At 40.5% G+C, this 24,097-nt stretch overlaps 1 protein-coding gene across 2 annotated transcripts in view; it reads right to left on the reverse strand.

Annotated features, from left to right (window-relative positions):
• Window positions 1-1,154: 1,154 nt before the first annotated feature.
• Window positions 1,155-24,097, reverse strand: part of RFTN2 (raftlin family member 2) — an 82,740-nt gene continuing 59,797 nt past the window's right edge. For both annotated transcript variants that reach the window (XM_069577923.1, XM_069577924.1), the window contains exons 9-10: window positions 14,560-14,638; window positions 1,155-3,431 (exon numbers count right to left, since the gene is read on the reverse strand). In XM_069577923.1, coding sequence (XP_069434024.1) covers window positions 3,162-3,431; window positions 14,560-14,638 — 349 coding nt within the window. In that variant the 3' untranslated portion in view covers window positions 1,155-3,161. The remainder of the gene's footprint in view (window positions 3,432-14,559; window positions 14,639-24,097) is intronic.

Raw genomic sequence — 24,097 nt, forward strand, 5'->3', positions numbered from 1 at the left:
AGTCTGAGTGAGATATATGAGCCAAAAATAAAACCAAGAAGTTCACCACTGGTCATCTTATATTTGTTTTATGTCTAATCATCTGTCAGAACTGGCTTTATAAACTTTGGGCTATTGCACAAGTAAAATTCACTCTAGAGGTATGATAAATTGCCACAATTAATACTATTTAAATAAATATGGTTCTGATGGTTTGCATTTAGCTTATTTTCCTACATATCCACCAGTGTATTTTGATTTAACATTCTTGGTTAGAGACTCCCCGTTGTTATCACCTACTCTATTTCAGTGCTCACTTGAAATTTAGTCATTCCACACAGGGAGTTGCTGGGGCCCTAGAAGTTGAGAATCCCATGGACAGAGGAGCCTGATGGGTTACAGTCCACGGGGTCGCAAAGAGTCGGACACGACTGAGCGACTTCACTCACTCACTCTAGAAGTTGAGAGGAGGAAACCTTCTTAATCATAATGCTGAAAGAGCCATGATACTGCCAGCGCAGAGGAATGGTAGTGAGATGTCCAGATAGTGAGGAAAGACTAGGAAGGAGACAGCTCCTGAGCTCTTCCACTATGAAAGAAATGCAAATGCATCTGGTACATTTATAGTCAAATATATAAACGCCTGGTCCTGGTAAAATAAACAATTTGGAGATGTGATATGGACTTACCATAGCTTGCCTCCTGCTTCTAGGGGTGTCTGAACCCCCTGAAAGCGCTGAGTCTCTTAAAGAGAGTGATGTTTCTATTGTCTTTAAGTGACATTGATAGAGCTGCTGCTTAGCTCAGTGGCTATTTCTCTGGTGATTAGGTGTTAAATGCTGTCCACGGAAATAACGGGGATATTCAACCCAAATGGGATGGAACTAACAGGTGGCTATGGAAACCTTAGACAGAAGTGCATAGATGCTCTACCAAAGGGGAATGTCAAAACCTCCCACCAACATCTATGATCTCCATACTTTCTCATTATAACTTACAAGTATTAAAAAAAATCACATGCCAGAGACCCTAAGGAATTCCATAGCATTATGAAAAGAACTGACTGTGCAACTGGCAGATAACTAACTCTAAGGTTAGTCACATGTAACTCCTTAGGCATATACAGTCCAAGTTTTGTTACTTTTTGTTTTTTAAAAGATAGAGCTACTTACATATAGTGCTCTAGAACCACTTGGTAATGATTTATTCACCATCATAAAAATTTGTCATATAACTTAGGGGTGAATACTGGAGTAAATGCTTATAAGATAGGCTTTCAGGGTACAACTACTAAGTCCATTCTAATAAAAGATTCTTTTAAAAAAATAAGAAATAACATAAAAACAAACTGAAAAGAAAGCATTCTTATGCAAATTTTAAAAAATTAAAAGCAAGATTTCTGAGCTTTTCTTTAGCCAATATAAATTTCTATCTCTGTCTTTAATACATCAAATTCCTTCTGCATACTGACAGAATATGTACCAGAATCTCTGCCTGTTGCAAACCCTGCCTTTGGGAAAAACAGTCCCATTTTTCTGAGTTTATTACTTGTGTTTCATAACTCATGGCATTTTGTGGGCTCCAGCAGCAGTATTTATTTCTACCAAAAATTCACCAGCTCTTAAATATGGAACTCAGGTTCTCTAAAAGTCAAAACAAAAACATTTCTGCAAACAATGTTAGTAGCTATTTCCACAGAATAGTACTGAGCAGAATATTCTACGTTCCTTTATACATACAAAGGTAATGCTTGTGCATGGTAGAAGCGGAATAATTGCACGTCAATCTTACCATCAATTCACAGAGATCAGTTACACCATATATTTGATAACATGTAATACATACCTGGCATATGTGTAAAACACATTATGAGCATTAGTGTTCAGTAAGACAATAGCCCAATAACAAATGACATTTTGTTATTCAAATGATCTTATAATGTCAACACCAATGCTAATAAAAATATATAATAGGCCGAACTCATCAATGGTACAGTTGTAATTCATTTGAAGTTTCCCACATTTCAAAGTCTTTCATAGGTAAAATGAAATTCTTCTATTTTGTAAAATTTTAATCTTTACCTGTTAAAGGTTTGGCAAGGCAAAGTTTCCCCTGTTAGCAGAGGAAAAAAAGCAGAGATGGAACAAATAGGTCACCATACATATCACATATGTTGTGAGCACCTCTTTACTCCTGTAGGACTGAAAATTCTGGGTTGGCAACCCACTCCAGTATCCTTGCCTGGAAAATCTCATGGACAGAGGGGCCTGGAGGGCTGCAGTCCATGCGGTTGCAAAGAGTCGGGCACTACTGAGCAACTAACACTAACATTTTTCATGCTTTAGCAATCAAAATGAAAGCATAATTTACATCTAGGTAGATGTAAAATGCTTCAGTTTTCATTTAAAGTTGGTGTTTCCCTTTTCAGACTATTTACAGTTTTAAAAAGAGAATTAATTCTGTCTACTAAGGTTTTTAAACATGGACATTGTGAGTTCCTTTCGTATTGAATTTTAAGGGATGATGCTTCACTCTATTTCTAGACTGTTAGATGCAAGAAAGTTTAAGCTTGATGAATCAGTACAATGTTGGTAACATGGTGATCTTTTAAAACCAAAGACATAAAAAAAAAGATTTTTTTTCAAGGATATTTTAACAAATAAGGATTTGCTTTGTATATACATGCCATACTTAAAGACAAAACTTGGATTAATTGTTATATTCAAGAAATAGGTATTTTATTAATTAGCCTTTTATATGTGTATGAGACAGAGGGAAAGAAAATTTTCCAGCTTAAGTAAGACTCTAACTTCCTGAGAATTTTCTAATTAGGTAAAAATACTGATTGAGATATTTAGTTGTCTTACCAGCAATTGTAAGAAAAATATACTTTGCATATTCATGAGAAACTGAAGTACATTATTGGTTAATATCCTAATGAGGCATCTGTTTAAACAGATGTTTTAGTTGAGAAAACTGTGAAACATGCTTCTAAATTTACAAATATGTTGGTTACTCTTCCTTGCCTGGGAGGTTGAGCCAAAGTTCATGTAGATTGGAGGAAAGCCTGAGTCTGGAAAGATTCAAAGTATCCCATAAATGCAGATAAAGTAATACAGTAAAGTAACTTGGGAAATACTTAAATAATTATTTACAGAATGTCTGTTGCTTTCCTTCTTTGCTCACATACAAGTGACCTGAGTTACTCCATCTTCCTGGTCAAACTGTCCATCATCTAGTTCCCGCAGGACGCTGTCACTGTTGCTGAACCCGGAGAAGCTGCTGGGCTGGCCTGGCCTCTTTTTCATCCAACATTCTCTAGAAGGGGCGAGTAGGCACTCCTCAGGCGGGCTTCTGCTCTCTGCAGGCTGTAACAGGTCTGTGTCCAAGCTGACGCTCCTGCTTGGAGCTTTACTCCTGTCTTCACTTTTCACGTGCCGGCTGCCTTTCCTCTGAAACACAAGAGATTAGCAACTAGGAGTTAATAAAAGGCTGGTTGTCGTCCTGCCCCTCTGTTCTAGCTCTCTGTCCACTTCTCTTCGAAATCCTGCTCCTCTTCAAGGACCAGCTCAGCGCCACCCCCTTGCCAGGTGAAGGTGTGCTCCCCTCTCTGTTAATAACCATCTGTGGCTTCCTGGCCCACCCTTCTCGTTGTCAGGTTGGTTGTGTGGCCCTGTCTGGGCCCTCAACAATACTTCTGAGGAGAGAGACCTGTTGAGATCATATTTTGGGGAACAAAGCAAATAGAGATACACTTGAAGCTTCCATTTTTCATCTTGGTATTTGTTAGGATCTGAGCAGCAGAAAAAGTGCCTTAGAGGCCACCTCACCCCCATTTCTATAGAAATAGTCTGCACAGATAATTCAGATAGAGATCATATTGGAAGAAGGGGTGCCTTTCCAGGTGGGGTGGACCCCTCTCCTTGTCCTACTACAGACCGCTTCTGCCTGGCATCGTGGGATTGTTCAGTGACAGGACCAGCTCATTCTGCAGGCTGTCTGAGAAGCTGTAGATATTTTCACTATGAAATATTACTGAGGCCTGACCACGCCCTTGGTGCGGTTCAGAATAAAAGGACATGGTTTTCCTGCCAAGGAAACTAAGTCAAACAAAGATATCTAAGTCAGTAGAAGGAGAGCTCAGGGAGACAACTTTCATGTTCAGACTTCTGATGAAATTTTCTTACGGGGGTTTCTTTAATACTGACAACATGACATATATTGGATCATGTGCATATACTTAGGCACAGAAACTGAATAAGGATACATAATAAAAGATAAAGTGAAAAGTGAAAGTCACTCAGTCGTGTCCAACTCTTTGTGACTGCATGGACTAAAAAGTCCATGGAATTCTCTAGGCCAGAATACTGGAGTGGGTAGCCTTTCCCTTCTCCAGGGGATCTTCCCAACCCAGGGATCAAACCAGGTCTCCCGCATTGCAGGCAGATTCTTTACCAGCTGAGCCACCAGGGAAGCCCATGATAAGATAAAAAAAACTTTAAAGCCCAGTATTTTCCATACTATCAAGAGTTTATTTTCTTAAAGCTCATTTACATGTTAGCTGAGAACTAGGATTATATTTTCTCAAATGTGAGAGGTAAAATTACTAAAATAAATTTTAAAAACCCTTAGAAAAAAATATAGAGGTCAGATTCCTAGGCTAGTCTTACAAAAGTTTGTTAGACCATAGATTTGTTGAACTACTGTGTATAAAATACAAAAGTATTTTCTACTGGTTTTCATGGCAAATACACAATACAAACAAGCAGCTGTATTAAATTGAATTTTATGGACTGCTAGGGAATGTAACCATGGTTGATGGTGGTTGACAGCATTGTTTATATAGGGAGATGCAGGCTGCAGTGTGCTGTCTAGAAAGGAGTGTGTTGGCAGCTCATCTTTTTCTTGGCTGGTTACCTGAGTTCTTGGGCAAGTTTAAAGGAACAAGTCTGCCGTGGGACCTGCCTCAATAAAGGCCCACCCTCATGTCTCAAGTCAGATATAACTTGATGGCGGGGACATTTGCATTTGCATTTGCATTCATCAAGTGCAAATATTAGATCTCAAATCCTTTTCTTTTTTATTCTCATTCACCAAATGTACCGAGTTTAACACAAGCAGTTGAACCTGACAGACTTAACCTCAAGGTACAGAAGTTGAAAATGGCATGTTCTCCCAGGTGTTGGGATGCTGGTGGATGAGAACAGAGGCTTTTGGCTGCAGTCAGGCCTGATGGGTACTGCTCCTTTCTCAAGCCTGGCTGCTGGCTCTTTTCCGTATGCACAAAGGATGCATTCACTTCTGAATGACCTCTCCTGTTGCCTGAATGAAATAGGAAAGAGGAGGTGCCTAGGGGCACTTGGCAGTCTGGATCTTTCCTTCTTCATAAGCACCGGGGTCAAAGGTAAATTTTGCAATAAATTCCTTATTGTGTATCAGCTAATAGAGGCCTGCTCTCACATACTCAATGAGAAATTTCTTCATAAAAATTATGTATTAGGATAATAAGACAGTAATTCACTTTTAGACAAGAATTAATAAGTAAACAACCACCAAATACAAATTTCAAATATTAGAAGATAATTAAATACCTAACTCTAAAAAAGATTAGAAAAAACTCTTACGCTCAGAAAGACTGAGGACAGAAGAAAGGGGTGACAGAGGATGAGATGGTAGGATAGCATCACTGACTCAGTGGACATGAGTTTGAGCAAATTCCAAGAGACAAGGACAAGGAAGCCTGGTGTGCTGCAGTCCATGGGGTCACAAAGAGTCAGAAACGACTTAGGGATTGAACAACAACAACAAAATGTCACAACAAATGCTTTTCTTTTTTGCTAAATGACTCTTAATAAATACATCTTCAGCAGTGATATTGCCTCTCTTACTCCACATGAGAAGACTCTTGAGAGTTTCTTGGACAGCAAGGAGATCAATCCATCAATCCTAAAGGATATCAGTCCTGAATTTTCCTTGGAAGGACTGATGCTGAAGCTAAACTCCAATACTTTGGCCTCCTGATTCGAAGAACTGACTCATCGAAAAAGACCCTGAAGCAGGCAAAGACTGAAGGCAGGGGGAGAAGGGGATGATAGAGGACGAGACAGCTGGATGGCATCACCAACTCGACGGACCTGAGTTTGAGCAATTCTGGGAGACAGTGGAGGACAGGGAAGCCTGGAATGCTGCAGTCCACAGGGTTGCAAAGAGCCAGACACAACCGAGTGACTGAACAACAACTCCACATGAAATAATAGCTTTGCCAACAAATCAAATTGCAATGTTCTTATAACTTACAGAGTAGGAGATGGAAACCTGACCAGTCCAAGAAGATCATCCACTCGAATCCTTCCTTCTACCGACATGGGACCCAGAAACAAGATGGCATTTGTCCAAAGTCAAAGGGTAGCTGGCTCTGAACTGGAACCTAAGTGTCTTATCTTATTCTTTTTACATTTTTCACTATGCAAAAAATGTGAGTAGATTTATGGTCAAAGATTTGTATGTTTCTCAAAGATTTCCAATTACAAAAATAATACATGCTCAGTGTAGAAAACCTGGTAAAAACAAAGAAAAAAAGCAAAGCCCATCCACAATCCCATCTCACAGAGATACCACTGTTAATATTTGGCATGTTTTACTATGTTTCTATGGGCTTCCCTGGTGGCTCAGTGGTAAAGAATCCACCTGCCAATGCAGGAGACACATTTGATACCTGGGTGGGGAAGATTCCCTGGAGAAGGAAATGGCAACCCACTCCAGTATTCTTGCCTGGGTAATCCCAAGGACAGAAGAGCCTGGCGGCCTACTGAAGAAATGATGCCTTTGAACTGGTGCTGGAGAAGATTCTTGAGAGTCCCTTGGACAGCAAGGAGATCAAACTAGTCAATCCTAAAGGATATCAACCCCAAATATGCATTGGAAGGCTGATGCTGAAGCTGAAGCTCCGATACTTTGGCCACATGACACAAAGAGCCGACTCTTTGGGAAAGACCCTGATGTTCGGAAGGAATGAAGGCAGGAGGAGAAGAGAGCAGTAGAGAATGAGATGGTTAGATAGCATCATTGGACTCAATAAACATGAGTTTGAGCAAACTTTGGGGATAGTGGAGGATAGAGGAGGCTGGCATGCTGCAGCCCATGGGGTTGCAAAGAGTCAGATATGACTTAGCGACTGAGCAACAACACTGCATTTGCATATGCACACAAAGAGGTGTATAGCTCACTTTAGCACTTAGCGTTCACTGTATTTTGAGTATTTCCCTATGTTATAAAGAGATTTTTCATGCTACATTGCTAGGCTTATTCCTATAGGTTCTCAGAATTCATACGGGTTCTCTTTCTTCTGATATTTCACTATAAATTTAGGGAGATTCTATCAAGATTTGCATGCAGATCTAATGCCACCATTGATAAAGTCAGTCACTTTTGTTTTTTTTTTTTTTTTACTGTGCTGGGTCTTAGTTGCGGCATGTGGGATCTAATTCCCTGACCAGGAATTGAACCCGGGCCCCCTACATTGGAAGCATAATCTTAACCATTGCACCTCCAGGGAAGTCCCCAATTGATCAACTTTTGAGAATCATCCTCATTTACTAAAAATGAGTTACCCATTTCAAATACATGAGACTCAGTGACAAAGCAATTGCATTTAGGGTGCCCTGCCAGTCTAGCTTTCATTTTCCACACATGATGTCTTAAAAACATAAGCAGAATTATACCAGCAATTATAAGATATCGCATGCCTTGTACAGTGTCATGATGGATAGAGTGGAATAGTACCTAAAAAATACGATTTATATAGCAATAAAAACATGGAGTAGACATTCAGGATTTCTCCCCCTTGTGTGTTTCAGGCTTGAGGGAGGATTAGAAAGCCACTGAAAGGCTAAGTGTAGCTCTAGTACCAGTTAGAAGAGTCAGAGGCTTTGAATTACACAGAGAAATCCCACAGAATATGCTTGCTCACAAAGTATGTTCCTGGGTCAGGTCATCCAAGCTTGGTGCTATCAAAATCAGTCAAGCCTGGGAGGGGAAAAGGTGTCGTGGACAACCACTTTTCCAGCCAGACAACCACTTTTCTAGCCAGCTTTCTTATCCACCTTCTCTACTGCAGTATAGGCACATGACCCAATCAGATCCAATCAGAGTCCTTCTCTGGGATTGCTAAATTGACTCTAGAATAACGAAGCTCTTTCCGGACTTCCCTGGTGGTCCAGTGGCTAAGAATCCATGGGTTCAATCCCTGGTACAGAAGAATTCCACATAAAGCAGGGAAACTAAGCCTGTGTGCCACAACTATTGAGCCTGCACTCTAAACCCCTCAAGCCACAATTACTGAAGCCCGTGCACCCACCCTTGAGGCTGTGCTCTGAAGCAAGAGAAGACACCACAGTGAGAAGACCAAGCACTGCAACTAGAGTTCACCACAATTAAGAAAGCCTGGGAGCAGCAATGAAGACCAAACGCAGTTAAAAAAAAAGCATTAAAAAAAAAGTTCTTTCTAAACATTAAGTAATTTACAATATTACATTACTTTCAGGTATACAACATAGTGATTCAATATTTTTATAGATTATATTCCATTTATTTATTAAATATTTAAAAAACTATTTACTTGACTTCGTTGGGTCTTAGCTCTGGTGTGCAGGCTTAGTTGGCCTGCAGCATGTGGGATCTTATCTCCTTGACCAGGGATTCAACTCAGGTCCAGGGAGTGAAAGTGCCAAGTCATAACCACTGGACCAGCAGAGAACTCCCTGAGACTGGCTTCCTTTAATCAGCATGCTTTTTGAGATTGCTGTTGTTGTTCACTCACTAAGTCGTGTCCTACTCTTTGTGACCCCATGGACTGTAGCACGCCAGGCTTCACTGTCCTTTACTATGTCCAGGAGTTTCCTCAGACTCATGTCCTTTGAGTCGGTGATGCCATCCAACCATCTCATCTTCTGTTGCTCCCTTCTCCTCCTGCCCTCAACCTTTCCCAGCATCAGGGTCTTTTCCAATGAGTCAGTTCTTCACATCAGGAAGCCAAAGTATTGGAGCTTTAGCTTTAGCATCAGTCCTTCCAGTGAATATTCAGGGTTGATTTCCTTTAGGACCGACTGGCTTGATCTCCTTGTTGTCCAAGGGATTCTCAAGAGTCTTCTCCAACACCGCAGTTCAAAAGCATCAATTGTGTGGCACTTAGCCTTCTTTATTGTCCAACTCTCACATCCGTACAGTATTGCTGGAAAAACCAAAGCTTTGACTACAGGGACCTTTGTCAGCAAAGCGATGTTTAGGTTGGTCATAGCTTTTCTTCCAAGAAGAAAGCGTCTTTTAATTTTGTGACTGAAGTCACCGTCCACAGCAACTTTGGAGCCCAAGAAAATAAAATCTGCCACTGTTTCCACTTTTTCCCCATTTTTGAGATTAATCCATGTAATTGTGGCTATTAAGTGTGTATGTGGGGATTTCCCTGGCAGTTCAGTTAAGACTCTGGGCTTCCACTGCAGGGGCCACAGGACTTAATCTTGGTTGGAGAACTAAAATCCCACATTCTGCATGGCCAAAAAAAGAAAAACAGCACATATGTTTTTATTTCTAAGTAGTATTTCATTGTATGGAAATACCACAGCTGTTTATCCATAAATCTGTTGAAGACATTTGGATTGTTTCCAGTTTGGGGAGATGATGAATAGAACATTCAAACTTTTATGTGTAGCTTTTTGTGTAAACAAAAGTTTTTCTTTCTCTAGGGCAAATGCTCATGAGAGGGATTGCTGGGTCATATCTCAGTGCACGTTTAACCCCATAAAAAGCTGCCAAATCATTTTCCAGAGTAGTTGTACTACCTGGCATTCCCACCAGCAGTGTTTTATAGTTCTGATTGCTCCTCATTCTTGATAGTCCTTAGAATTGCCAATATTTTTTTAAATTTTAGTCATTCTAGTAGATGTATGGTCTCATTATGGTTTTCATTTGCATTTCCCTTGACCGATAATTTAAACACATAAAAAGTGTTTACTTCTCTTTTACATATCCTCATTGATTCAAGACTTTTAACTATTTTTTTAAACTGCATTGTTTATTTCTTATTTTTTGTTTTAAGATACCTTCTGGATACAAGTCTTTTGTTATATATGTGATTTGCAAATTTTTTTTTTCCTCCCAGTCTGTGGCTGTCTGTTATTTTCTTAGTGTTATTCACAAAGCAAAAGTTTAAATTTTGATAAAGTCTAATTTATCAATTTTTTAAAATGAATTATGCTCTTAGAGTCATATCTGAGAACTCTGCTTAGCCCCAGTTCATGAAGACTTTTTCCTATTTTTTTTTCTAAAAGTTTTCTGATTTTCCTAAAACAAACTCTCTCTCAATGCTAGTGCTAATGCTAGGTTGCTTCAGTCGTGTCTGACTCTTTGTGACCCCATGGTTGCAAAGGATTGTAGCCTGCCAGTTTCCTCTGTCCAGGCCTATGGATTGTAGTCTGCCAGTTTCTTCTGTCCATAGGATTCTCCAAGCAAGAATATTGAAATGAGTTGCCATTCCCCGCTCCATGGGAGCTTCCCAACCCAGAAGTTGAACCTTCTTGTCTCCTGCATTGGCATGCAGGTTCTTTACTGCTAGAGCTACCTGGGAAGCCTCAATAGCTTAAAGAAATTGCAGCAGAAATTGGGAGTATAAATATTTGAGTTTATATTGACCATATTTTAAAATTTCTCAAGCTATCTAGAATATTGTATAAAACATCTGTGAAACAAATTCCAAAAGTAAAGGTCTTTATAACTTCAGAAGAAAAAATTCCAGTGATATGTTTTCTTCATTTTGCAATTCTCAATTCCCTCCTTTATAACAGAGGCATGAAATGGCTTTGCTTAACATAAAAGTACTGTTCCATGTTGAGTGTAATTGAAACAAGAAGTCTTATATATCTTAACATTAGTCTCAGTAAAAGAAAGAGAAAAATTTTTTTCAAGGATTAAACCCTAGATCAATTTCCAATAGCCCATGAAATTTATAATGTTATTAAAACTTCTTGACAATCATAAGGCAATGTTTGTAATGTTTCAAATTTCTACCAACTGGTTTTTAGAACCAAACACCTTTGAAAAAGGCTTCCCTGGTGGCTCAGATGGTAAAGAATTCACCTGCAGTGCAGGGGACCCAGGTTCAATCCCTGGGTTGGAAAGATACCCTGAAGAAGCGACCCACTCCAATATTCTTGTTGGAGAATTCCATGGACAGAGGAGTCTGATGGGCTACAGTCCATGGGGTCACAAAGAGTTGTACAGGACTGAGTGACTAACAGTTTTCACCTTTGAAACAATTATTTGTAAACCTGTATAAATGAAGCAATCCCCCATCAACCCCTTCCCAACAACAACTGATTTCAAGGTACAAGCAAAGAATGGTGCCATTATGGTCTTAAAAGTATATAAGAGTTTTTTTTAAGGCATGTTATAAATGTATAACTTTTACAAAATACATATTAGATGCTAAATTAACTCTGTGGTGATACTGATAGTCTACTGTCTTCTTGAAATAAAATAACAAATTATTTCCACTATGAAAATAAAAAGTATTTACAAGTTGATTTTCTGTTATAGTTATTAGATACGTTAGCTCCAGACTGAACCACTTACATGTTCTGCCCTGAAATAATCTCAGTATCCTGAGGTTTCCTGCTAGGAAAATTAAACATTTGTCAAAGGAAAAAATACTAAATCCATTTAGAAGTAGAATTCTAAGTTATAAAATATGTTGTTGCTGGGATCCTCATGAGATGCAAACTGACCATTTAATTTTTATTAAAAAAGTTTTCTTTTGGCTGTGCCCCACAGCATAGGAGACCTTAGATCCCTTACCGGGAACCGAAAGCTTGCCTCCTGCAGTGGCAGTGCACAGTCTTAACCCCTGGACTATGAGGAAAGTCCCAAACTGACCATTTATGTACTTCCTTACTATTAAATAAATGAAGAAGTAGTTTTAGATTATAATGGATGTAAGTATAAAGATTACCCAAAGAAAAGCTGTCACTAGAGTACTGAATGGTATTTAAACAAAAAGAGCTCAGATATTTTCAGGGAATCACAGAATTGATACATAACCCTAAGAAAGGAGGCTGTGAAGCAGCTGAATGTGGTCTTATATCTTCACAAACATCAAGTACACAGCCCTCGTTAGTCAAAATCCTATTAGGCTGTGAATTCTGTTGATCTTTCTCAGAAATGATGACTATTTGCATAATGTTTAAAAAAGAAAAAAAAGAAAAAGAGAAGGCTATAGCATGGTGAAAAGCTGCTTTGGGGAAGGAGAAAGAACAAAAACTTTTTCTGGCCATTCTTTATATAGGTCTACCCTGGCTTTTTCTTGACAGAAAATATATATATATATATATATATATCTCCTATTAAAAAAAAATATATATATATATATAATACTTTATTTTTATTTGGTGGCACTGCACAGCTTGTGGGATCTTACTACCAAGGACCAAGGATTGAAACTGTGCCCCCTGCAATGGCAGAGGCTTAACCACCTGACTGCCAGGGAAATCTGACAGAATATTTCTTGTGAACTTGTGAACTTGAGCCATTCTCCCCAGGACTGGAAGGCGCTGCTCACCTCTGGGCTCTAATTCAGTCTTTCTGAAATCTTTGTTAACTTGATCACTCTGCTCTCCTCCTAAGGGAGTTATCATCCTAACCACTTACAGCCCCTCTACCTGCTTGCCTGTGGGGCCAGCTAGAGTCTGTTCAAAACCAATGTGAGACAACAGCATGGTTGAATTACATATACTGTTAATCTATTAATAGCTTTGCTAGTTTAGAAAAACTTTGAAGTTTTATAAAACATTATTTTCTTGATAATACAGACTCACTTTAAATAATTTTCTGGTCCATTTGCAAACTTCCTTTTTTGAAAGTTAAGCCTTAATTAATTAAGATTAATTAGGCCTTAGTTACAAAGAAGGCAATGACACCCCGCTCCAGTACTCTTGCCTGGAAAATCCCATGGACGGAGGAGCCTGGTAGGCTGCAATCCATGGGGTCACTAAGAGTCGGACACGACTGAGTGACTTCACTTTCATTTTTCACTTTAATGAGTTGGAGAAGGAAATGGCAACCCACTCCAGTGTTCATGGGCCACCGTCTATGGGGTCCCACAGAGTCGGACACGACTGAAGTGACTTAGCAGCAGCAGCAGCAGGCCTTAATTAAGATTGCTTCATTCAATGATACTATTCTAAGTGTGCATCTACTAGGAGTCTAGTAAGAATAAGGTGACTTGAGACTCATCAGAGCCCTTCAGTAAAGAACTGAAAAAATACGACCTTGAGGAGAGAATACAAAAGTGCCGTCAGAAGTCAAGACTGCACAGATCTATCATAATATCAGGTACATTCACTTATGTGAATGAAGCTTATAACTGTAGGAGCGGAAAATTTTTCCTCTATCATCTTAGGTTCAGCATCTCAGACCTGCAAATTAAACTAGAAAAAGATTAATAGGAGAAAAGGTTTATTTTGGATGCACACGAGGTCTGCACAGAGAAGTAAAAACCCAAAGCGACAGTTAGACCTGGGAGATGATTTTCATTTTACAAAGGTTGATACACTGTGGTGAAGTGACCAGACAAATAAAAAGGGATTTGGGGTTTTAGCGGCAGTAAACTATGGGAAGTTAAGTATTTGGGAATGGTTTAGTGGTAAAGAATCCAATCCACCTGCAGTGCAGGAGACCCAGGTTTAATCCTTGAGTGGGGAAGATTCCCCGGGGGAGGGAATGCAACCCACTCCAATATTCTTGCCTGGAGAATCCCCCTGGGCAGAGGAGCCTGGCAGGGTACAGTCCATAGGGTTGTGAAGAGTCTGGAGATGACTGAGCATGTATTTGGGGAAACTAAAGCAAGAGAGGGTTTAGTAAGTTGTGGGGACTACAGGTGTTGTTCCCAGTGATGCGTCATCTCTGATACAGGCTGCTGCTAAGTCGCTTCAGTCGTGTCCAACTGTGTGATCCCACAGACGGCAGCCCACCAGGCTCCCCCGTCCCTGGGATTCTCCAAGCAAGAACACTGGAGTGGGTTGCCATTTCCTTCTCCAATGCATGAAAGTGAAAAGTGAAAGTGAAGTCACTCAGTCTTGTCTGACTCTTAGCGACCCCATGGACTGCACCCTACCAGGCTCCTCCATCCATGGGATTTTCCAGGCAAGAGTACTGGAGTGGGGTGCCATTGCCTTCTCCATTCCGGTACAGGAGAGAGAAGCAATTTTACACACGGAAATTTTTGTCACATTGGCAAAAGGAAAATTTATGTCCTGCTTTCGTCAGAAAGGGAGAGGTTCTGTTTCGTTGCCTTTAGCTCAAAATAGTAATCCTCACACCCAAATGGCATACTTTGGGGTCATATTCTGATTTCCTTCAGAACTGTCTCATGTTCCTGTTTGCTGGCACATTTCCCTTGTTATATGTTGGTTCAGAAGGCTGTTTCCTTATCAAGTTCCCACTTCCTCATCTGTTCACCATTTAGAATTACAGTGAGAGATTAAGGATTACATGGTTCAGTTTAACAGTTCATAAAGCATCACTTTTACTCACTTCTGGTGTCTGAGCTGCTGAATTCCACATAACTGGTCTCTGAAGGAATACAACCTGCTTTGTAGCCAAATTCCCTTCACTGAAAATTAAAACAACAGCGTTAGCATTTCTAAATTAGTAATTCTCTATATTTCACACTTGGCTAGAATGTTCCACATGTATTCTTTGTAAAATAATCTTCTGATCCAATAATAATTATGAAATAGTCTATATAAGTTGCAGCAGATAAAACAAGGGAAAAAAATCCCTAAAAGCTAAATACGGTCCTTAGAAATTCTTAATGTTTAAAACTTGTAATCTCACTGTGCTAACATACTTGGTTTTGCATACTTATTTGCATTCTGTATTCTGTATTCTATGCTTATCTCTTTTCTTGTTTGTACATTATGATCATATTCTTAATAGCTGCATGATATCCCAAAGAATTAAGATACCAAAATGTACTAAGCCTTTCGATTATTACTGGAAAATTAGGTTGCTTCCGGCTTTCTGCTAATTATAAATAATGCTGTATAGCAGCATATGTAGAAATATGCAGAAATATGTATAGTCTTCTCTATTCTTTATGACTTATTTCCTTGAGATAAATTCATAGGCATGGGATTGTTAGGCCAAAAGGGTATGATTTAAACTTCTTGGTATGCATTGTCAAATTTGTCTTATGAAAGAAAGAGACCAGTTTGGACTGCCATGTGTGAGAAATTTATATACATTTTCCACTGCTAGTTTCATTATACATTAGCCACAGCTAGTTTCATTTTCAGATGCTTCTTTGTAGTCAGCTACTCAATATTCTCCTTATTTAACTACCATCATGGCAAATTACCCCTTGCCAAAGACTACTTGGGGTTTGGATTTCTCTGAAATGCTTTTCACAGAGTCTCCATGGATTTATGGGGAGGAGTGTCTGTAGCTAATGTTGCTCAGTTACGACTTTTATTATGCAAAAAACCCCAACAAAACCTCACTATTAGCTGCATTTTATGCTCAGCTCTTTTTTCTGGAAAACAAATGAAACATTGAAACTCTGGCCCTAGTGGTCAACCCCACACAATTTGAAAATCCCAAACTTACTGATACTGTTGAATTTTGAGAAAAAGCAAATCTTCCCACATAGTGGTAATGAGAGATTGCTTCTTTTTTTTTTATTAAAGACTGCTTTTAGTCTAATCCCATTTTAGTTTGACTCTATCTTTGAAAAAAAGACATGATGTGAAATATCTCCTAGCTTTGGGGAACAGCTTGAGTCATCTGGAGACGTCAGCATGAGAGCAGGAAGAGACTGGCAGTGCACAGAACAGGCTGGCTATTTGGGCAGCAAGGAGAATACTGGAAAGGGCAGTGGCTTTAGAAGCAGACGGCCCAGGATTCAAGGCTCAATTCTACTGTAAAACAAAGAATGTTGCTCACCATCTAGTTCTACAAGAATAAAGTCATTAGCCAATGCAACCACTGACTTACAATTCACTCTGAAAGGAATTCAGGTGAAGATCAGAATGAAGCACTTGGTGCTCTGGGAAAACAGGCCCTCACATAGTTATAAATATTTTAGGATTTTTTTAAATGAACCTGGTATCTTATATCTTCCCATACTTAGAAAAGATCTAAGGACATGAACTGAGATACCTGTTCCTTATGACTAACCTTCTACCAAGATGTGTGCTTGACTGGACGTAACCCTTTTCCAAAACTATGCACATGCTGACCTGTCTGCCTCACCTCTTGGGAGCATTCCTCAGAGCTCTCTGAAAGATTGTATCCTGCACTAGAATTCTTAGTAAGTCCCTCAGAACTCACAGCTCTCAGGTTGTGCTTCCCTCCCAACCCCCCAGTTGACAGTACTGAAATGGCTGATGATACCATCTAATACCTGGTGACTTTGGAGAAGTTTTAAAATTCTCTTTCATTTCCTATCAAGGGCTTTGTGATAGATAAATAAGTCAGTGGATATGAAGAGCCTCCACTGTGCCTGCCACTGGAAGGAGCACAGCAAATGGGATTTCCTCCCAGTTCCCCCATTCATTTAATGAAATGTGGGGTAGGGTCGAGTGGGAGGAAAATATCTTAGAATCAAGAACATCTTCCAGAGAGAACAGTCAAGGGAGAGGGGGCACAAGAATAGAGCAGAGGTTTCTGGATAATGTTCAAGGTATGTGACGCAGGTAGAGAATCACATGCAGGAACCAGGCCTAGAACTATCCAAAGGTGAGGAGTCAGGCAACAGTTAGTCTTCTTGAATGGAAAGCTTCCTGGAGCCCTGAGGTAGGGACTGGGGGTGACCCTTGATGAGTTTTTCTCAAAAGATTATAGGATGGGGCAATCTGAGTGTACTAGGGTGTGATGTTTGGCTGACAGCAGGCTTCTCAACCTTTATGAATGGGGTAAAACAGTAAGTGTGGAGACGTTACTCAAAGGCTGCCTATCTTAGGACAATCTTTGGTTGCCCAGGTAAGACTTTAGAAGCTCCTTAGAGTTAGACTTAATTTGAAATATGTCTGAGACCTCACTGTCTCTGGTTTTCTAAAGGACATTCTGATATAAAATAGGTCCTCCTGGGACTTCCCTGGTGGTGCTGTGGATGGGAATCCACCTGCCAAAGCAGAGATCATGGGTTCAATCCCTGGGCCAGGAGGATTCCACATGCCTCAAAGCAGCTAAGCCCAAGTGCCACAACTACTGAGCCTGCACACTAGAGAAGCCATTGCAATGAGAAGTTGTTTCATGGCCATGAGGAGTAGCTCCTGCTCGCTGCAACTAGAGAAAGCCCACGCAAAGCAACAAAGACCTAGAGCAGCCAAAAATTAATTAATTAGTTCCATGAAATAAACTGCTTTCTGTTAATAAAAAAAAAGTCTTGCTATTTTTGGGCTTCCCAGGTGGTGCCAGTGGTAAAGAACCCACCTGCCAATACAGGAGACGTAAGAGATACAGTTTTGATTCCTGGATCTGGAAGATTCCCTGCTATTTTCAGAACATCTGTGAGATGTGGAATGCCTTTTGATTTGAAGAATGATAATCATGGTAGAATGAAAGGGAAAGAGGTCTGAAACCATACAGAGGGACAGCTGTTTGACAGGGCAAGTGACTCCCTCAGAGTCTCCAGGAGCTCCAGAGGTAACTCTGTTTACTGAGCTTGGATAAGACATTTGCTCTGTAGCACAGGTTTCTGAAAGGATTTGACTTGTAAAGTCATTATGGGATCAGAGAGATCTTCAAATGCTCTCCTGGAAGTTCCTGAACAGAGCCTACACCTGCTATTACCTACAGAAATTTTTTACCCAGAAAGTACTATTAGTTAACTGAGTAACTTAATACTTTTTTGTGAGAGTTAAGAACCTTTAGATTCTCTTTTAGAGTGTTATTAATGGGTGGTCATGCTTTGATATAATAGAAAATCAATGCAGCTTTTGGAAAATGCTTGTTTTCCGCATAAACTCTGTAAAAGTTATGGCACAACCTGCTTTGGTGAAGAGTATAGACTGCAAGTAGGGGATTCCCTGGGGGTTCAGACAGTAAAGAGTTTGCCTGCAATGCAGGAGACCTATATTCAATCCCTGGATCAGGAAGAGTCCCTGGAGAAGGGAATGGCAACCCACTCCAGCATTCTTGCCTGGAGAATTCCATGAACAGAGGAGTCTGGCAGTCTACAGTCCCCGGGGTTGCAAAGAGCAGGACACGACTGAGCAACTAACACACACACACACATAGACTGCACATAAAAGCTGCTCAAGGGAATAGTCTTCAAAGAAGATGTGAAAATATCTGCTAGTCCTTCCTTCCTGAGGGCAGTAGATAGCTCCCTGGTGCCATTGTCATCATGAGGTACAGGTTAGCCAGGGCAGCCTGGGGGGCTGGGTTCCCTGAAGCAATGGTGGAAAGCAGAGAGAATGGATACAAGGGCCTAGAGGGGAAAGGAGGGTCATCAGTCCAGAATAATGTCCAGGAAAGTACCATGACACCTGAGGCCAAAGCCTAGGTAGGATCTGGGACCCTGGGCCACACTGAAGGAAGAAAAGCGAAGGTCAAATCAGTGAGGCTGATTGGAAAAGTGAAACTAGTGGGAGAAGCAAGGTCAGGTCCAGGTGTTTGACCAGAAGAAACCAGTTGCAACAAAGTGAAAGCATGAAGGCTGAGTCAGTTCTGGGGTCACACCCAGGATTAAGCAAAGATCAGAGGACATATGTGGACCTGTGAGAGGCAAGAGAAGCCCCCAGAACTGCTGCTGTCCCTGGGACAAGGGGCTTCTTCTCTCTGCCTTGGTAATAAGCTCATCTTTCAATGTGGGCAGATAGGATTGTGGGATCTGGGGAGAGTGAACCAGGGACTGTCTTGACAGTACAGGCAGAGGAGCCAGAACAGAGAAGGGGGAGAAATGTGTTCAACCAGTTCTACAACTTTGTACTACACAATATCCGGACACATCATTTCTTTGTGATGTGTTTAACAGAGAGGCAGTGGAGTCTGGGAGAAACATCATGTATGACTTTAGAGTCATACTGACCCTGGGTTTGCATCTTAGCTTTGTTGTTTACTAGCTATGTGACACTGATGAAGTCGTCCTATCTTTCTGAGCCCCCTGTTCCTCTTCTGTAAAACAAAGATGGTTCTAAGAATACCAGTGGTGGATATAAAGTTCTTAGCACAGACCCTGGAGCATAGCACATGCTCAGTAAATGTTTCCTTCTCCCTTTCCTGTCTTCTTCTATGCATTTCATAAGAAAACAAAAAGAAAACTCTCTACTTGATTATTTTTAAGGGAGGGAGGTTTGCTATGGTGTCAACAATCAAGAAACAGACTAGCTTCCTGATAACAGAAAATCTCATGAACTAAACTAAGAAAAATAACTCAATTTGTGCAATGCTTTCTGTGCAGAGGGCCTGGATTTGATCCCTGATCAGGGAGGAGATCCCCCGTGCCACAACTAAGACCTGGTGCGGTCAAATAAATAAATATTAAAAAACAAACAAAAAACCCCTTAAAACAAAGACATCCATAAAGAGAGTAAAAAGTACAAGCCTCAGACAGAATTAGGGAGACCGTCACAACACACATATAACCAATAAAAAGCCTCATCAAATATACATTTAAACACTCCTATAAATACAATTTTAAATGTGGGCAAAAGATTTAAATAGGTACTTGACAAAAGAACAATCTCAGTGGTCAAGAAATGTATGAAAATGTGCTCAATTTTAGTAGCAATTAGGTAAGTACAAACTAAAACCACACTAGATCATACTATATATACAATTACCAGAATGGCAAAATTTAAAAGTATGACAATATTTTTTTGTTGGAGCAATGGGAATTTTCATGTTCTGCTGGTGGGATAGTAAGCTGCAATATTCTACTTGAAAAGAGTTTGGCATTTATATCCATAAAGCGAAAGAAATAAACTATAACCCAGCAATTCCACTTCCTGGTCTATACCCGTGAGAAAATTGGGCATATGTGCTCAGGTTCATGCCAGGAGTCAGGGTGAGGAAATCCACCCATGGCAAAGGTCATTAGGAAGGAGGCTTTGGCATACACAAAGGCGGGATTGAGCCTCAGGAAACCCCTGTTCCCAAGCATCTACCCTCAAAACCAGAGTCTGCCTACTTTACTGCCTTATGCTCTCACCTACACCTCTGACTTTACCGGGGGCTGTCCCCCACCTCTCTCGGAGAAGGAGTTAACCTACAGCTCCAGTTAATAAAAATTCCTGGGCGTGACAAGGGTGTCTCAGGTCAAACCTCTCTGCTGGCAGACTAGCTTTTGTGACAGGATTATCCACACTCTTGCTATGTACATGATTGTTTACAACCTCTCAACCATAAACAGCACAGAGAGTTTGGAGTATTTTGAAAGTCTTAGTTAGCATTGGGTTTTTCTAAAGATAAAAACCATGTTGGTGAAGGGTTTTTCATTTGTTGAGCCAATATTTGCTGCTAAGTCTCCATATTCCCTGCCTTTATAATGAATATAACTAGCATATAGGAGAAATAATTATTAACCTTTAAGATTAATCATGTTAACCTTAGGCTAAGTAAATTCCTTTCTTAATTGTAACCCACTACACCCTTACCCTATAGGAATGCAACTTTATCTGGTATCTTCGGAGGGTGGTGCCTGATTTAAGAAAAATCACCCCTGGAAAATAAGTTTTTGGTTGACTGACCGTTATCAGAAAGAAAGGATCATAAAATGTTAGTAGGCCTCCTGGCCGGAAGATGATGTAAAACCCCTAAGACCTTTTTGTATACATTTATATGAAGCACCTGATTTTGATAAAGGTCAGGACTGCTGACCCCCACGTGACTTTAAAATTTCCATTTGTTGCTATGTGTAACAAAAGGTATATAAGCAAACCTGAAAATAAAGAAAACGGTAAGTTTCTGGAAAGACTGATTCCCCCGTGTCGTTCTTTCTTGTTCTCCATTTTTCTGGCTGAATTCCCATCTGGAGCGTGGGTGCTCGCCATGCCTGCTAATTTTGCCCTGGCTTTTAAGATCCACGTGAGAGGGAGCCCAAGGAGGGGCACCCTCCGCTATTCAAGTGGGCGCCAGTGGCCTACGTAGGTGGTGCAAGCTTCTTGTCTCGAAGCTTTATTGGTATCCCACGTAAACCAAGCTATTCAGCCTCTTTTTCTCCACTAGTATTTTCCTACTACACTATTTCTTTCTAATCTCCCTTCATAGCTTTAATTAAGCAATTAATTCCTATGATGCTGACTCCGTCCCTGCTTCGAATTACCCTGGATCCACTGGGGCTGGACCCTGGCAGGTTCAGAATAGCATGCTTGTCACAGCCAACACCTGAAAGCAACCAAAGCATCAGCAGCAAGATGGATAAATAAACACCTACACACAACTCTTACAGTGGAGTTGTGGATAACTCTTACAGCGCTAAGTGAAAGAAGCAACATGTGAAAGACTAGGAAGAAAGTGAAACTGTTTGTCATTCAGTAGTGTCTGACTCTTTGTGACCTCATGGACTATAGCCTGCCAGGCTCCTCTGTCCATAGAATTCTCCAGGTAAGAATACTGCAGTGGGTAGCCATTCCCTTCTCAGGATCTTCCTGACCCAGGGATCGAACCTGAGTCTCCTGCATTGCAGGTGGATTCTTTATCATTTGAGCCACCAGGGAAGCCCATGAAAGAATATATATAATTCCATTACTATAAGATTCAAAACAAGCAAAACGAAATTGTTTATTTAGGAATACAAGCATGAATGGTAAGACTATTAGGCAAAAGAAGGAAGTGATTATCCTAAAAGTTCGGGTCATGTTACCTCTCCATGAAGGGAGTGGGTATGATGGGGTACTTCTAGGGTGCCACTGTCTTGTCCAGTGGTAATTACACAGTGTTTTTATAATTATAATTATGTATATTTGTCAACAAACGTCCATCTAGTCAAGGCTATGGTTTTCCCAGTAGTCATATATGGATGTGAGAGTTGGACTATAAAGAAAGCTGAACACCAGAGAATTGACGTTTTTGAATTGTGGTGCTGGAGAAGACTCTTGAGAGTCCCTTGGACTTCAAGGAGATCCAATCAGTCCATCCTAAAGGAAAACAGTCCTGAATATTCATTGGAAGGACTGATGCTGAAGCTGAAACTCCAATCCTTTGGCCGCCTGATGCGAGGAGCTGATTCATTTGGAAAGACCCTCATGCTAGGAAAGATTGAAGGCAGGAGGAGAAGGGGACGACAGAGGATGAGATGGTTGGATGGCATCACTGACTCAATGGGCATGAGTTTGGGTAAACTCCGGGAGTTGGTGATTGACAGGGAGGCCTGGCATGCTGCACTTCATGGGGTGGCAAAGATTTGGACAATATTGATTATATTCTCTGCAGCAAAAGATGGAGAAGCCCTATACAGTCAACAAAAACAAGACCAGGAGCTGACTGTGGCTCAGATTATGAACTCCTTATTGCCAAATTGAGACTGAAATTGAAGAAAGCAGGGAAAACCACTAGACCATTCAGGTATGACCTAAATCAAATCCCTTATGATTACACAGTGGAAGTGAGAAATAGATTTAAGGGACTAGATCTGATAGATAGAGTGCCTGATGAACTATGGAATGAGGTTCATGACATTGTACAGGAGACAGGGATCAAGACCATCCCCATGGAAAAGAAGTGCAAAAAAGCAAAATGGCTGTCTGGGGAAGCCTTACAAATAGCTGTGAAAAGAAGAGAAGTGAAAAGCAAAGGAGAAAAGGAAAGATATAAGCATCTGAATGCAGAGTTCCAAAGAACAGCAAGAAGAGATAAGAAAGCCTTCTTCAGTGATCAATGCAAAGAAACAGAGGGAAACAACAGAATGGGAAAGACTAGAGATCTCTTTAAGAAAATTAGAGATACCAAGGGAAAATTTCATGCAAAGATGGGCTCGATAAAGGACAGAAATGGTATGGACCTAACAGAAGCAGAAGATATTAAGAAGAGGTGGCAAGAATACACAGAAGAACTGTATAAAAAAGATCTTCACGACCCGGATAATCACGATGGTGTGATCACTCATCTAGAGCCAGACATCCTGGAATCTGAAGTCAAGTGGGCCTTAGAAAGCATCACTACGAACAAAGCGAGTGGAGGTGATGGAATTTTGGTAGAGCTATTCCAAATCCTGAAAGATGATGCTGTGAAAGTGCTACACTCAATATGCCAGCAAATTTCGAAAACTCAGCAGTGGCCACAGGACTGGAAAAGGTCAGTTTTCATCCCAATTCCAAAGAAAGGCAATGCCAAAGAATGCTCAAACTACCGCACGATTGCACTCATCACACAGGCTAGTAAAGTAATGCTCAAAATTCTCCAAGCCAGGCTTCAGCAATATGTGAATTGTGAACTTCCTGATGTTCAAGCTGGTTTTAGGAAAGGCAGAGGAACCAGAGATCAAATTGCAAACATCTGCTGGATCATGGAAAAAGCAAGAGAGTCCCAGAAAAACATCTATTTCTGCTTTATTGACTATGCCAAAGCCTTTGACTGTGTGGATCACAATCAACTGTGGAAAATTCTGAGAGAGATGGGAATACCAGACCACCTGACCTGCCTCTTGAGAAATCTGTATGCATGCCAGGAAGCAACAGTTAGAACTGGACATGGAACAACAGACTGGTTCCAAATAGGAAAAGGAGTACGTCAAGGCTGTATATTGTCACCCTGCTTATTTAACTTATTTGCAGAGTACATCATGAGAAACGCTGGACTGGAAGAAACACAAGCTGGAGTCAAGATTGCTGGGAGAAATATCAATAACCTCAGATATGCAGATGACACCACCCTTATGGCAGAAAGTGAAGAGGAACTCAAAAGCCTCTTGATGAAAGTGAAAGAGGAGAGTGAAAAAGTTGGCTTAAAGCTCAACATTCAGAACACGAAGATCATGGCATCTGGTCCCATCACTTCATGGGAAATAGATGGGGAAACAATGGAAACAGTGTCAGAATTTATTTTTGGGGGCTCCAAAAATCACTGTAGATGGTGACTGCAGCCATGAAATTAAAAGACGCTTACTCCTTGGAAGAAAAGTTATGAC

This window comes from Ovis canadensis, chromosome 2 (assembly GCF_042477335.2).
Source record: "Ovis canadensis isolate MfBH-ARS-UI-01 breed Bighorn chromosome 2, ARS-UI_OviCan_v2, whole genome shotgun sequence".
Lineage (NCBI taxonomy): Eukaryota > Metazoa > Chordata > Mammalia > Artiodactyla > Bovidae > Ovis > Ovis canadensis.